This window comes from Emiliania huxleyi, assembly GCF_000372725.1.
Source record: "Emiliania huxleyi CCMP1516 unplaced genomic scaffold EMIHUscaffold_107, whole genome shotgun sequence".
Classification (NCBI taxonomy): domain Eukaryota; phylum Haptophyta; order Isochrysidales; family Noelaerhabdaceae; genus Emiliania; species Emiliania huxleyi.
In genome coordinates this window covers 21,244-34,231 of record NW_005201984.1, presented here as the reverse complement: position 1 = coordinate 34,231, position 12,988 = coordinate 21,244, and the positions used below count along the sequence as shown (strand labels likewise).

The following is a 12,988-nucleotide window of genomic DNA, read 5'->3' as shown; positions in this document are numbered from 1 at the left end:
GAGCTCGCGCAGGGTCGCCTCGACCAGCTTGCGCTTCTCCGCGAGCGAGACGGTGGCCGGGAGCCGCAAGCCCGCAGAGAACATCAGCGCCTCGCGCGGCGTTTGCGTCGGGCAGAGCACGTCCTCTTGCATGACAAACGCGATCCTGCGCCGATCGGGCTCCTTGCCGTCGACGAGGACCGTGCCCTCAAAGTTTGGCAGTCGGCGGCCGGCGAGCGCGTTGAGGAGCGTGGTCTTCCCAGCTCCGCTCGGCCCCATGATGGCGCAAAACTTTCCACCCTCGACGTAGCCACTCAAACCCTCGCCGCCCGCGCCTTTCAGGATCGGCTTTGGGTTCTTCTTGGAGCCCGCGGTCACCTTGACGCCGCTCCAGCACACGCTCGAGCCCGTGTGGCGGACGTTCGAAGACTCGGCCATACGGTGGCGGAGGACGGCCAACCTTATGCAACTTCTCCGAAGCGAAGGGCAAGGGAGACGCCGGAATGCCGAAAGAATTAACTTTTCGGAGCACAGTAGCACAACAAGGGCGCGGACTTGCGCGGACTCTCTCTCTCTCTCGGAACTTCAAAAATGTATTATCCTAACGGTGTGGGGGCGCGGAGGGCTTGTTGGCGAGCCAAAATGGTGTTTTCCGAGGCGCTGCGCTAGGCTCAGAGCGAGTTCGCGCTGCGCTAGGCTCAGACGGCGAGTTCGCGCTGCGCTAGGCTCACAGATGCGAGTGCGCTGCGATAGAAGAAAAAACAGGGTCGAAACGACAACCGAAGGGAGGACTGTGTAGTGTAATCATGTGTCAAGAATCACGTGCTGCTGCTGCTGCTGCTACTGCTGCTGGCCTGCTGCTGCGCGGCGAGCGCCGTCGCCGAGGCGGGCCTCGGCGGAGAGCGCGATTATGCGGCCTTTTCCGCGACCCGCACAAAGAAGAGGCGCCCTCCGTCAGCCTCGACCTGCCACCGGCTCGCGTCGACCGACCCGGCCGCGTGCCACACCTCCACAGCCCAGTGCGCCAGCCCGCAGAAGTTGCCCTCCTCGATGCCCCATCCCGTGGGCCACGCGGCCAAAGCGGTGCCGAGAGGCGGCGGCGGCGCCGCGGTCGCCTCGAGACGCGCCGCGACGGCGTCAAAGGCGATCCGCCTCGCGCCCGTCGCGGCCGCCTCGGCCAGCAGCGCCTCCCCGGCCAGCCGCGGGAGGTCGCCCTCCGTCTCGAACCAGCACGACGAGCGGCCGTCGGCGCACGCCTCGTCCCACGCCTTGAGCTGGCGGACAAAGGCCGCCAAGCTCTTGAGGCCGGGCGAGGGCGCGGCGGGCGACGGGGCAAGGGAGCAGCCGGGCGAGGAGAGGTAGGAGGTGCTCGCCGGCGAGCGCTCCCGCGCCTGCGAAGGGGCAAGGCCTGAGGGCGGGCGGGCGGTCGGGCGGGCGGGCGCGGGTGGGGGGGATAAACGCTGCGCCGCCAAAGGAACCAGCGACACTGGCCGCGGCTCGTCGCCACGCGCCGGCTCGGAAGAGGGGCTGTCGGCGGCGAAGCAGAGTGGCACGCCTCGCCGCTCGAGCCGCCGACAGCCCCCCTCCTCGACGTGACGGCCGCTCCCGGAGCCGGCCGGTGCGCGCCTGACCCACGCCCCCTCTCGCACCCCTCCGACCCCCCCTGCGCGGCGCACCCGTCCGCTGTGCGCCGGCTCGAGCGCCTATTGCCAAATCGCGACGTTTGAGCGCAGCGCACGCATCCTCTGGGCGCCTGAGCGCGGCGGAATCTTGCCAGAATGTGGCCGCAGGAAGAGCCTCCGGCGGGCCTCCGGCGGACGCCTGGCGGCGTGGCGCTGCGCGCCGGCCTGCGGCCCAAAGCCCGAACGAGCGGTCAAGTTAACTTGACGCGCCGAATCCCTTGGTTGGCCCTCGCAGCTGTGATACAAAAGTGGGGACGCGCCTGGCGGCGCGCCCCCAAAAAAAGAATTAACAGCAGCGCCCTCTCACAACACTAGATCTAGGCACGGGACTGACAACAAGGGCTGCCATCTCTCTCTCTGTCTGTTGTGCGAGGCGTGAACCGCGCCATCCATTCGCTCTCACCTGGCAACCCTGTCTGCACGTCTCAAGCTGCGCCGCCTCGCGCGCAAAGCCGCGCGCGGCAGCGTTGACCGCACGGCCTACTCGCCCAAGTACTCGCTCTCTTTCATGTCCCACAATGCAGAGCGCATCTCTCTCTCTGTTGTGCGAGGCGTGAACCGCGCCATTCGCTCTCACCTGGCAACCCTGTCTGCACGTCTCGCGCGCGCGTGAACAGGGATCCAATGATGTGTGAGTGTTAGAGTTGTTTGGTATTCAACCCCTGCCTAGACGAGTACAGCTAAAGAGTACCCGGGGCTCCCCATGCGGCCTCCCTGTGGGGCCCGTGAACATCTTTAGCGTAAACTTTAGCTTGTGAGCCAGGAAAAGGGTTGTTTGGTATTGCTAAAAATCTCTCTCTCGGGACTGGCGCGCACTGGCACTAACTCTAACACACCACAAAAAAAATTGAGCGATTCACGGATTGGCGCACTGGCAGTAACACTTTTTTTCACTCACACCTCCCTCTCGCCCTGTTCGGCCTGTTTGTTTTCTTTCCGTGTGCCAGAGCCTTTAGTTGTAAAATTCTTTCCGTACAAAAGAAGATGTTAACGAAAGCTCCCCCATCTGTGTGCCCACTGCTGCCCATGTGTCCACAGTCCCTCGCCGCCATAGAGAAGGGGGGGGGGGGGGGGGCTGCCCTGCACCTCGAACCACGAGCTCACAGTTCAGGCCGACAACACTCAGCCCTTCACGCTCGCGCCAGCACCTGCTCGAGCGCGTGCAGGGCCCCAGACGCGCCTCGCGTCTCCGCCCCCGTGTCCGCAGCGCCTGCCGCGAGGGCCGTGTCGCGGCCCTCGCACTGGGCGGTCGTGATGACCGCCTCGAGTCTGGTTGGGCGAGTCCCGGCCATTGCAGCGGCAAGGAGGAGGTCGGGCACGGCCGGCAGGCTGAGGCCGGCCACGCCCTGGACGATCGGCTTGAACGCGGCGACGCAATCCGCCCCCGGGGTGCGGAGGGCGACCGTGCAGAGGAGGAGCACGGGCGCCGCGTAGTGCTTGGGCCCCGAGGCGAGAAGGCGCCGCGCGAATCGCGCGAGGTGCGGGCCAGCAGTGGGCAAGAAGGCCTTGAGGAGCGGCGTCGCGAGCGACCGAATGGCCGCGTCCCCGTCGCCGAGGGCGAAATCGCCGCTCGCCACCGCCACCAAGGCGGCCGTGGTGGTCGTCGGTCCTGTGTCGCCTCGCAGCGAGTCGACCGCCACCGCTGCGTCGCTGAGGCCCTCAAAGGCGGCGAGCGCGGCGGCGCGAGTTGCAAAGGTGTCGGCCGACGCGCCAGACAGCAGCGCGTGCAGCTCGCACAGCTGAATGACCCAGCAATCGAGCAAGGGGGCGGCCACGCCTGCCAACATCTCGGCGACCTCGCGCTTGGGGCTGGAGAGGACGAGCGCTGCCTGCACGCTGCTCGCCAGACGCAGCGACTGGAGGGCGGCTCCACGCGCGGCCTCGGCAACGGCGGGGCCATTGTGCGCAACTGGCAGCCCGCTAGCTGCCGCTCCACCCCAGCAGCCCGCGGCGCACACGTTTCGCAAGAGGGCGGCGAGCAGGCCTCCGGCAAACGCGTCGCCTCCGCCAGAGTCGGCTCGCGGGGGCGGCGGCAGGAGCGTCCCTGCCCGCATCGCGACGAGCAGCGGCTCGTGGTCGAGGCAGAAGCAGAGGGCTGGGTAGACGGTGGCGTGGATGGATGGGTGTGGCGACGCCGTCAGCGCAACTAGTGCCCACGGGAGCAGAGGCTGCTGGACGAGCTGCCCACGGGCGGCGAGCCTTGCGGCAATGTCGCCGAGGAGCGCTCCCGCCTCCTCCGCCAGCGCGAGCGGGAGCGACTTGTGCTGACGCGCGGCGGCCGCCCCCTCGAGCTCCAGCAACGCGGTCTGCGCAGACTCGAGGACGAGGTGGAACAGACCCGTAACCCGCACGTGCTCCGGCTGCAGCGGCAGCAAGAGCCGCACGAGAGACAGCTCCTTGAACCGATCGGCGAGCTCCATGGGCTGGCGCAGGCGGTTAATTGCGAGGCTGAACCACTCGGCGGCCACTTCGGTCCTGCCTAGGCCCTCGACGCACGCGAGGATGCCACACAGCGCCTCCTTGATCGGGCAGCAGTTGACCGCCTCCATCGCCATTGCGATGCTCGGTGTCGCGTTGTTGACCTCATTTGGCACGCGCGGCCAGCGCAGGCGGAAGCTCGCCAGGCCGAGCCGCTCGGTGAGGGCCAAGACCTCTCTCGGCAGCTGGTTGGTCGTGACGCCGACCGGCAAGTGAGCGAGGCCCGCCGACTGGCGGTGGGCCTCGACGATCGACTCGAGCATAGCCCGCAAGAGCTGGCGGAGCGAGCGGTTCTCCTCGACGCTCAAGGCCGACTCGGACTGCGAGTGCATGAGCAGGAGCGCAAGGTTGAGGATACGCGGCATCTCCCCGCACACGGCCGATTGCGCGAGCGGCCGCTGCATCGAGTGGCGGAGCGGCTCGATGAGCATCAGCAGCGCTGCGGCCCTCAGCTGCTCGGTGCTCGCGAGGAGCTCCTCCTCTCCCTCCTCCTCCTCTGGCGCAGGGACCGCCTCGTTCTCCTCGGGCAGCCCCCCGGGCACGGCCGGCGCCGACTCCGCCTCAGTAGCTGCCGCCGCCGAGGCGAACCGAAGCGTTCGCGGCTGCACCCTCGAGGGCTTGCCCGAAAGCGCAACGACGGCAGCCATGATGGGGTCCTCAGCCTGGTCCGCACCGGAGGCGCCTTCGACCACCTCAGACGGCGCGTCGAGTGGTGGCCCGGGCGCGGCTGGGGACTGGTCGTCCCGACCCCCCGGCTGCCCTGCTGATAGCATCGGCGGAGGGCCCGCCGACAGCAGAGGAGGTGGTTTTGCCGACAGCAGAGGCGGTGGTGGAGGAGGCGGCGGCGGCGCCGGGCCCACCGGCGGCGCATGTGGCGGCGGCGCGGGGCTTGCTGCGCTCTGCGCCGACGCGCTGGTGGAGAGGCGCCTCCACACGTGCTGCACTGCAGAGCCCACCGACTCGATGAGGCCTCCCGGGCCGGGGGCGCAGGGTTGCGTGGTGGGCGGCGGTGACTCCTCGAGAGGCTCGCCCTCAATGCGCGCGAGCAGCATCGGCAGCAACTCGGCCGGCGAAGCGTCGAAGGCGATGACTGCGAGCCGCCGCACGAGTGTCGCCGCCTTGTCCGACCGCGAGGCGACTTGGAGCATGAACGACGCAATCACATAAGCGTTGGACGGGGCGGCGGGCTGTCCGGCGGTCGATCGGTCTGCAGGGCGTGCCGACAGCTGGTGCCACAGCGCACCATAGGCATCCCCAGCCTCGCCGGAAGCCGACCACGGCTGGAGTCCGACGATGGCGATTTCGCGCAGGAACTGGAAGGTGGATGACTCCGAGAGCCGGCTGGACGGCAGCGGCTCGAGCTGCAAGTTGGCCAGCCACGGTGAGAGGGTGCGTAGTACCAGCAGCTGTTGCGCTCCGGTCAGGGCGAGCGGCTGAGTCTGCGTGAGGAGGGCTACGCCCCCACGCACGAGAGGCAGCGAGAGCGCCGGGCACTGGGCCGCGACGGCGAGCCGCATCTTCTCGAGATGCGATGAGAGCAGCATCGGCGTGGGCTCGTCGGCGGCGTAGAGGAGCCGACGCGCTCCGAGCGAAGAGCCATCGCACTCGAACCCCTCGGCCGGGCCAAAGGAGTCGGTCAGGCGGCAGATCAGGTCGAACGCCCGCGAGCGCGTGCGCGCGTCGGTCGAGGCGAGGTGGATCATGCCGAACAGCATCAGGCTCGGAGAGGCGGCCTCCACCTCGGACTCAAAGTCGCGGTCCGACGCCGCCGCCGGCCCATCGTCGAGTGCGGCGTCGGCCGGGACAAGCGCATCGACGATGGCGTGAAAGTACCTCGTGGAGAGGCGGGGCGACGAGCCGGCGAAAAAGTAGGCGCGATGGAGGAAGGCGGGGAGGAGATGCTCAAAGTGGTGCCCGAGGAGGCACGCGAGCGTGTTGTGCCCCTCCTCTGCGTGCGTGCTCTCATACCAGCCGAGGAGGTCGAGATCCCGCGACCACGGCCCCGCCTCTGCGATCGCAAGGAGACGGTCGCGCTCCATGACCGGGCCCGACTGCACGAGGAGGAGGATCGCGTGGGCAGAGACCGTCTCGATCCGGAAGAGAGCCTGCTCCTCGAGCGAGCCCACCGCGGGCGTCGAACGCTGCGTCTGCGGCCTTACTCCGCCGGTGGCCAGCGCCGCCAGCGCCTTGTCCTCGCGCCACCGCACCCACCGCATGAGAAGCTCGAGCAGCGAGCAGCGCTCCACGATGGGCCACGAGTTTTGAAGCGATGCGGGCACCATCAGTGGTCGAAGCCAGCGCTTGGGATCGTACCGGACGTCGCCAGCCGTGGCCGCCGCGAGGCTCGCGACGAGCTGCACAACCTCGAGGCACAGCGGGTAGTTGCTTACGCAGGACGGGTCCTCGAGCACGCGCTTGGACTCACGCACAAAGCCCAGGCACAGCTTGAGAAGGCGCTGGTGCTCGGACCGCGCCGCGTCGGATAGCACAGCGCGGCCGAACCCCTCGGTCTGCGTGATGGAGCGAAGCGTGCGCGCCATCGACAGCCGAAGGTCATCCCTGCGCCGAGAGAGGCCCGTCCACCAGGCGGAGAGCGATTCGACGCCCATGGACGCACCGTCGGAGTCCAGGCACGAGGCGAGGAGGGCAACCGAGAGGCCGGTCCAGCCATCCGCGAGGTCCTTGTCCGCCAAAACGGGCCAGAGCCGGTCGGCGAGAGGCTTCGTCACGTTGTACGCCTCGACGACAGCCGCTTCGTGCGGCGGGCACGCATCGACGGTGTGCAGCCCGCTGTCTGTCGACTCCCGTCGCGACCCGCCCCCGAGGAAGCTGTTGAGGAACCCGCGCGTCGACGGCGGCGGCTGCGCGGGCGGCGAGGGCGGCGGCGAGGGCGGGCCCGCGGCGAGGCCGCCGAGCAGAGGAGGAGGCGGCAGGTCCATGCGCCCGCCTGCTCCCGGGAAGAGGACAGGGGGTGGCGGGACCACGTCGCCAGCATCATCGCTGGCATCGCTGGCGAGGGGCGGCGGAGCGAGGCGAGAAGCGCCACTGCGCAGAGGCGGGGGGAGGTGCTCGACGGAGCGAGGGGAGTAGGCATCCCAGCCGACTAAGCCCTGCGCGGCCGCGGCCTTTTGCTGGACAGGGTTGTCGTCCGCATCAGCGCCGCCGCCGCCGCCGCCGAGGTCGGGCATGCTCAAGAGCGTGGGCGTGCCGAGCGCGGGCGTCGGCGCACCGAGTCTCGGTGGCGGCGGCGGCGCGCCGAGAGTCGGCGGCGGGCTGAGCACCGGCGGTGCGCCGAGTGCGGGCGGCGGTGCGCCAAGGATTGCTGGCGGCGGGACAACCTTGGGCGCCGGCTGGGCGGCGCCGCCGAGGAGCGGCGGAGGGGGCGGGAAGAAGGGCGAAGGCGTGTGGAGCGGTGGTGACTGTGCCGGCGGCGGCGGTGGCGGCGCTGGTTTCTTCTCGACCGCCGCGACCTGCATCGGCTTGCACGCGCCACAGAGCGCAAAGAGCGCCTATGGAGGTAGGCAAGGGCTGGTGAGCTCAGAGAGGGGGGGGGGGCGAGGTCCCTTCTCGATGGTGAGCGCCGCGTAGTGGTTGCGCCACAGCACACCCAAGTCCGCGCTGCCATCCGCAACAAAGGCTGCAAGGTCCTTGGAGGCAGGCATCTTGCCGAGTGCCGCGGCGAGGATGCTGCGAAGCCGCGCCGCGCGGAGAGTGCAGCCCTGCCGAAGGAGGCTGCTCGCAATCTCTGCAACGACAAACATGAACTGCGAGCCGATCCCGAGCGAGGCCGGAGGGAGCATGAGCAGCTTGCGCAGCGGCGGGATCTGCATTTGGTCGATGGACGCCTGCGACGGCACCTTGGTGAGCACGCCGTGCGCTGCCTCGGTCAGGTCTCGCCGGATCGCCCGGCGCACAATCGACGCCTCGCACGATCGAGGATGTGGATCAGGAAGGGTTCCGACGCCTCTTGGCGGTCGATCCGCCCTCGGAGCTCGTCCTCCTCGCGCTGACCCGCCTCCGCCTCGCGATTGTCGCCAGCGGCGCGGTGCTTGCGCGTCGCCGACTCGACGGCGGCGAGCCTGCCGGCCAGCGCCCTCCGGTACGCCTCCTCGTGTGCCGAGTGGAGGGCGGCGATGGCCTCGAGAAGCGCGAGACCTTCGGCCCGAAGCGCGACAGACGGGTGCAGAAGCAGGGACGCGGCAGCCGCGTCCGCCTCGGCCAGCCTCTTGGCAAGCCGGGCGACGGCAGTCCCCTCCGCCTCCTCTTGCAGCGACTCGAGCGGCCACGGCTCGGACGCGATGGAGGCGGCCCACAGGTGAAGCCCCTTCTTGAGATGGAGGGCGAGCGTGAGCAGCTGCGCCTCGACGCCCTGCAGCGCCACGCCATGGTGCTCTTTGCTGCAGAGCAGAGCGCGCGAGCCGCCCGGCGCCTCCACCGCGCGCTCGAGCAGCTTGGCCGTGCAGAGCACCGCTGTCCGCCGCCAGGCCGCGTCCGCCATGAGCTGCTGCAGCGCGACAGAGGTGGCGGTGGCGAGGTCGTGGTCGGAGTGGATGAGCAGCTGTCCGAAGAAGGAGCGGTCCTGCAGGCACTGCGGGGGTAGCACGAGCGGTACGCAGGCCACCGCCTCCCGGTACGTCGCCAGTCGAAGGGCCACCTCCCTGTCCTTGCGCGAGCCGGCAGAGCGGAGGAGCCGCTTCACTGCGTCAGGGTGCTCGGGCTCCGCGGGGGCGAGCGGCGCCAGCGCTAGCCCGCGCTTCTCTGCGCCGACCGCCGCCTCGCAGGCGCCGATGATGGAGAGGAGGCGCGCCGCCTGCGCCTCGAGCTGCCCCGAGAGGAGGCTGTACGAGAGGAGGCGGCGCAGCGCGCAGACGCCGAGAAGCTGGTACTCGGCATCCCTTCCCTCGGCGAGGAGGCGCTCGACCGTGTCCATCGCGACGGTGGGCGAGTGCACCGCGATCTGCCCGACGATGAGCACGACGACGTCGCCGTTCTCGAGCAGCTTGGGCAGCCGCACATGCCTGCCGGTCGACTTGCGCCAAAAGAGCTTCTCGGCCACAAAGCGGAGCCGCTCGTTCATCGCAGCGGTGGACTCATCGCTCTCGTGAGGCATGCGCGAAGTCATGAGCGGCATCTGCCCGGCCTCCTCGTCGGGCGTGGGCGCCCGCCACCACTCGCCGTCGGTTGCGGGGGCGACCGCCGAGGCGGGCAGCTGGGCCCCCCCCGCGAGGAGCCGCAGCACGGCGCAGAGCGCCGGCCGCGAGGTCCGCTCCTCGTAGGCCAGGTCGGTGAGGCACAGCCTCAGCAGGCCAACCTTCTTGCCCCCGAGCAAGCCCTTCGCCACCTTCTTGGACTCCTTGCCGACGTCCATGTGGCAGAACCACATCGCGGCAGGCCCGCGGGACACGAGCAGCGCGGCCGCGGGGAGCGCCAGCCCGGCAAGCTCGCTGCCCTGCTCGAGGCAGTCGAGGTAGAGCGCAACCCACGTCTGTAGCATCGACGCGTCGCCCTCGACCTGCCCCCGCACCTGCTGCACCGCGCCCTCGAGGTTCCAGAGCAGGCAACGCCGAAACGCGGCCGTGTTGAAGGGCCTGCGGCTTTGCGCGGCGAGCCGCGCGAGGAGCTGGAAGAAGGGCTGCACCATGGGCGAGCACGGGTCCTTCGGCAGGGAGATGCGCTGGCAGCCGACGAGGTAAGCCATCGCCTCGTCGGCGCTCGAGTCGGCGTGGAGCTGCTTGTTGAGCTCGGCGCAGGCGGTTTCGAAGGATGAGGTGGAGAGATGGCGGATCACCTCCCGCCACGAGAGCACTGCGCGGCGAGCGAGTGCCTCGTGGAGCGACGGGTGCAGCTGCTGCTGGCCGCCCGAGGAGCATAGGCCGCGAAACGCCAGCTGCAACAGGGCTGCCTCCGAGGAGGGAGGGAGCGGGATACGGTCGGTGCTGCCCTCTGGCCTCTCGCCGAGGATGCAAGCGAGGATGTCAGCCACTGCGAGGGGGACCACGGTGAAGACCAACTCGGCGAGCCGCCCTTCGCCCCTCGCTTGCAGCGCGGCCGCCTTGCGCCCCGTCGGGACGCCGCCGAGGCACGACTCCACACAATTCAGCCTCGAAAGAAGGCTCTGGAAGCCAAATGGCACCTCGCCCGCCTCAAGGTCGCCGGAGGGCGGCATGAGGCGCAGGAGCAGACCGATCGCGCCCTGCTGAAAGTCGAGGCTGCCAGCCACTCTGCTCAGCCGCTCGGTTTGCATGCGGAAGCTCGGCGACGAGCGTGGGAACTCCTGCCACGCCGCGACCGCCGCGGGGCTCTCCTTTGAGCCGGGGACGCCGTGATCGCTGACGACAGCATCGATCGCCGCTGCGAGCGAGGAATGGATGTCCTCGAAGAGGAGCGAGAGGACGGTGTCGGCCATTGAATCGCCGACCTTGCTGGCCAATGGAGGCGGGCCGGGAAGCGATTGCAAAGCGGCGAGCCCGATGAGGAAGGCGAAGGGAGGTTGGGCCGGGGCCGTGAGGGGCTGATGGCGCTGGCCAGCGCGGGGTGTGAGATGTCGTCGTCGTCGTATACTGCTGGCCCTCAGTTGCCAGGGCTGTGGGCTGCAGAATTGGCGTCTGTGGCGTCTACGCAGGCTCTGCAGCGTGATGGCTGGCTGGCGGGACTGCGAGGCTGGCGGCAGCGGAGGAGAAGGCTGGGCTCGAGCCAGGAACAGGCTGGCCAGGTCCGCAGGTGGCTGCGCTCGGCAACGTGGCAGCTAGTCGGGGACTCGGTAGTTGTGACCCCCCTGCGCCCCTCTGACTGAGTGAGGACAGGAGAGAGAGAGCTTTTGAGAGAGAGATTTTTAGCAATACCAAACAACTCTAACACTCACACGTAATTGTTTGAGCTTTTGTTTGAGCTTTTGTGGTGTTGGTGTACGCAATAACGGGACAGGGTAGTCGTTCTCTCTAGCTCCCCTTCTAGCTCTTAGCATGAGCTGCGCCCTGTGTCCGACCCCTTTTGCGCAGCAACACCTTAAACTTTTAGGCCCTCCAAATTCGGGTCGGAGCGTAGCGGAGTGGGCCCCGAGTTTGAAAAGGGCGACGGACGCTTGCGTCCTAGCCTCCAACAACGCCTCCCCCCCGGCGCAGAGGGGCCCCCGGAGGGATGCTCAACCGCTCCACGCCACGCCGCTTGCGGCGGTCCTATTCCCAGCTCCGCTGAGGGCCGGTGCGTTATACGGATGTCTTGGCACCAGCTGAAGGCTTGCACGCACGGCTCGTTCCCGTTAACCACCCGGTAACGCTACATTTTGTAACGATCGTCGCTATTGATTGGCCATCTGTCTGCCTCCTGCATCCTCTGTTGGGGCGGAATGGGGTTTTTAGAGAGAGAGATTGTTTGTGTTTGGGGTTTTCGGCGCGATGCCTCCGGCTAGTACACGGTACTGCTCTGCCGCAAACTCTCCTGCGCTCGCGTGACGTGTGGGGCGCACGCACTGCGCTCGAAAGTCGCAGAAAGAAAGAAAGAAAACGGACAGCATAAGGCTTCGCGATTTGGCGATTTGGCAATACATTGTAGAGCGGAGCCGGTTTCTTGACTGCAGGTGGGTGAGCTCAAACAAGGGTCGCGGCCAGTGGCCAGTGGCAGAAGCAGAGGCAGCTATGCTGGTCTGCGGAGAGACGCTCGGGCCCGACCGCCCGACGTGTCCGAGACCAGGTCCTCTCACAGCCAAGTACGTCTTCGAGGGGCGATCATTCGTCCCTGTCGCCGTCCCGAGGCCGCCGCCGCCGCCGCCTGAGCCGGAACAAGCCGGCGGAGGACCGGGCGGCTCGTCCGACCAGGCGGCGGCGCTCAGCCTGCTCGACCTTTTGACGCCGGACTACGCGAGCCCGGGGACGAAGACATCGCGCAGCGGCAGGTGGGCGGGGATTCAGCTGCGGGTGGTCGCACAGGAGTGGCACCGGATGGACGTGGACAAGCGGACGGGCGACAAGCAGCGCGTCCTCTCCAACCAGAGCTCCTTTGCCATCCGCGTGCAAGTCGAGGCGACGGCTGGCAAGCGTCTCCGGCAGGGCATGCAGCTCAAGGCGGCGCTGATGGTGGCTCCGACTAACCGGCCCGCTCTCGAGTCGCTCGCACTCGGGGTGCGCCTCTCGACCTCGCAGACTCCACCCGCCCTACACACCAGCCCATCCTCCCTCCTCTCGCCGACCCGCGCGCGGCTCCGTCCCTCGCCAGGAGCGGGAGAGGGTCCAGTCGGGCTCGTCGCCGCTCCTCTTTTCATACGCCGCGGGCAGGCCGCGCCGCGAGAGCCGAGCGGCGCTGCAAGCCGCCACGCCAGTCGAGGTTCGGCACGCACCCCCGTATTCCACCCCTCCCTCCCCTTCTCCCCCAGCGCCAGCACACAGGGCGGAGGCGGCCGCTTCGCCCCCGTCCCCACCCGCAGGACGCCCGCCCGCGCCCATTGCCGCCTCTGCATGCCTGCGGTCAGGTGTCGCTCGACCGCTCCCGCAAGCGCGGCTCGGCCGAGTTCTTCCTCCGGCTGGGCGACCTCGCCCTCTCGGAGCGGCTCGGGCGCGACAGGCGCGCCCCCACGCCGCTCCACCCCTCGCATCGGCCCTCGCCGTGGTGGGCCGCCCCCAAACCCCAACCCCCACCACCCCACCACCCCGCCGTCCTACAGGCCGTCGCTCTTCCTGCTCATCACGCCCGAGGTCGCCACGACCGGAGACGTGGAGCACGCACTCAACGCGCTGTCCCGCGCCGCAGAGGGCGAGCGGGTGCCCGTCGCGCTGCCCTACTGCACCACCCTCGTCTTCCACGCCATCACGCGGCTGCGCAACTTGCCGACCAAGGCGCCTTCCCCCCCCCCCCCC

The 12,988-nt window shown here is 68.9% G+C and overlaps 4 protein-coding genes across 4 annotated transcripts in view; 2 read left to right on the top strand and 2 right to left on the bottom strand.

The window, feature by feature from the left end:
- EMIHUDRAFT_454294 (hypothetical protein) overlaps nucleotides 1-417 on the bottom strand; it is a gene marked incomplete at its 5' end in the record, with an annotated part of 1,937 nt that extends 1,520 nt beyond the window's left edge. The window contains one exon of the mRNA XM_005792477.1: nucleotides 25-417. Coding sequence (XP_005792534.1) covers nucleotides 25-417 — 393 coding nt within the window. The remainder of the gene's footprint in view (nucleotides 1-24) is intronic.
- A 267-nt stretch (nucleotides 418-684) lies between these two features.
- EMIHUDRAFT_439716 (hypothetical protein) lies at nucleotides 685-1,881 on the top strand. The gene is made up of 2 exons (XM_005792476.1): nucleotides 685-1,370; nucleotides 1,754-1,881. The coding sequence occupies exons 1-2, from the start codon at nucleotides 786-788 to the stop codon at nucleotides 1,859-1,861; spliced, it is 693 nt and encodes a 230-aa protein (XP_005792533.1). The 5' UTR covers nucleotides 685-785; the 3' UTR covers nucleotides 1,862-1,881.
- Nucleotides 1,882-2,791: 910 nt separating this feature from the next.
- EMIHUDRAFT_222937 (hypothetical protein) lies at nucleotides 2,792-10,545 on the bottom strand (the record flags this gene model as incomplete). The annotated part of the gene is made up of 5 exons (XM_005792475.1): nucleotides 2,792-4,831; nucleotides 5,096-6,940; nucleotides 7,610-7,648; nucleotides 7,745-8,031; nucleotides 8,151-10,545. The coding sequence occupies 5 exons, from the start codon at nucleotides 10,543-10,545 to the stop codon at nucleotides 2,792-2,794; spliced, it is 6,606 nt and encodes a 2,201-aa protein (XP_005792532.1).
- Nucleotides 10,546-11,773: 1,228 nt separating this feature from the next.
- On the top strand, nucleotides 11,774-12,522 carry EMIHUDRAFT_361093 (hypothetical protein; the record flags this gene model as incomplete). Its single annotated transcript, XM_005792474.1, has 1 exon — nucleotides 11,774-12,522. A coding segment is annotated over one exon (573 nt), but the record flags the coding sequence as incomplete, so codon positions are not given.
- Nucleotides 12,523-12,988: the final 466 nt, after the last annotated feature.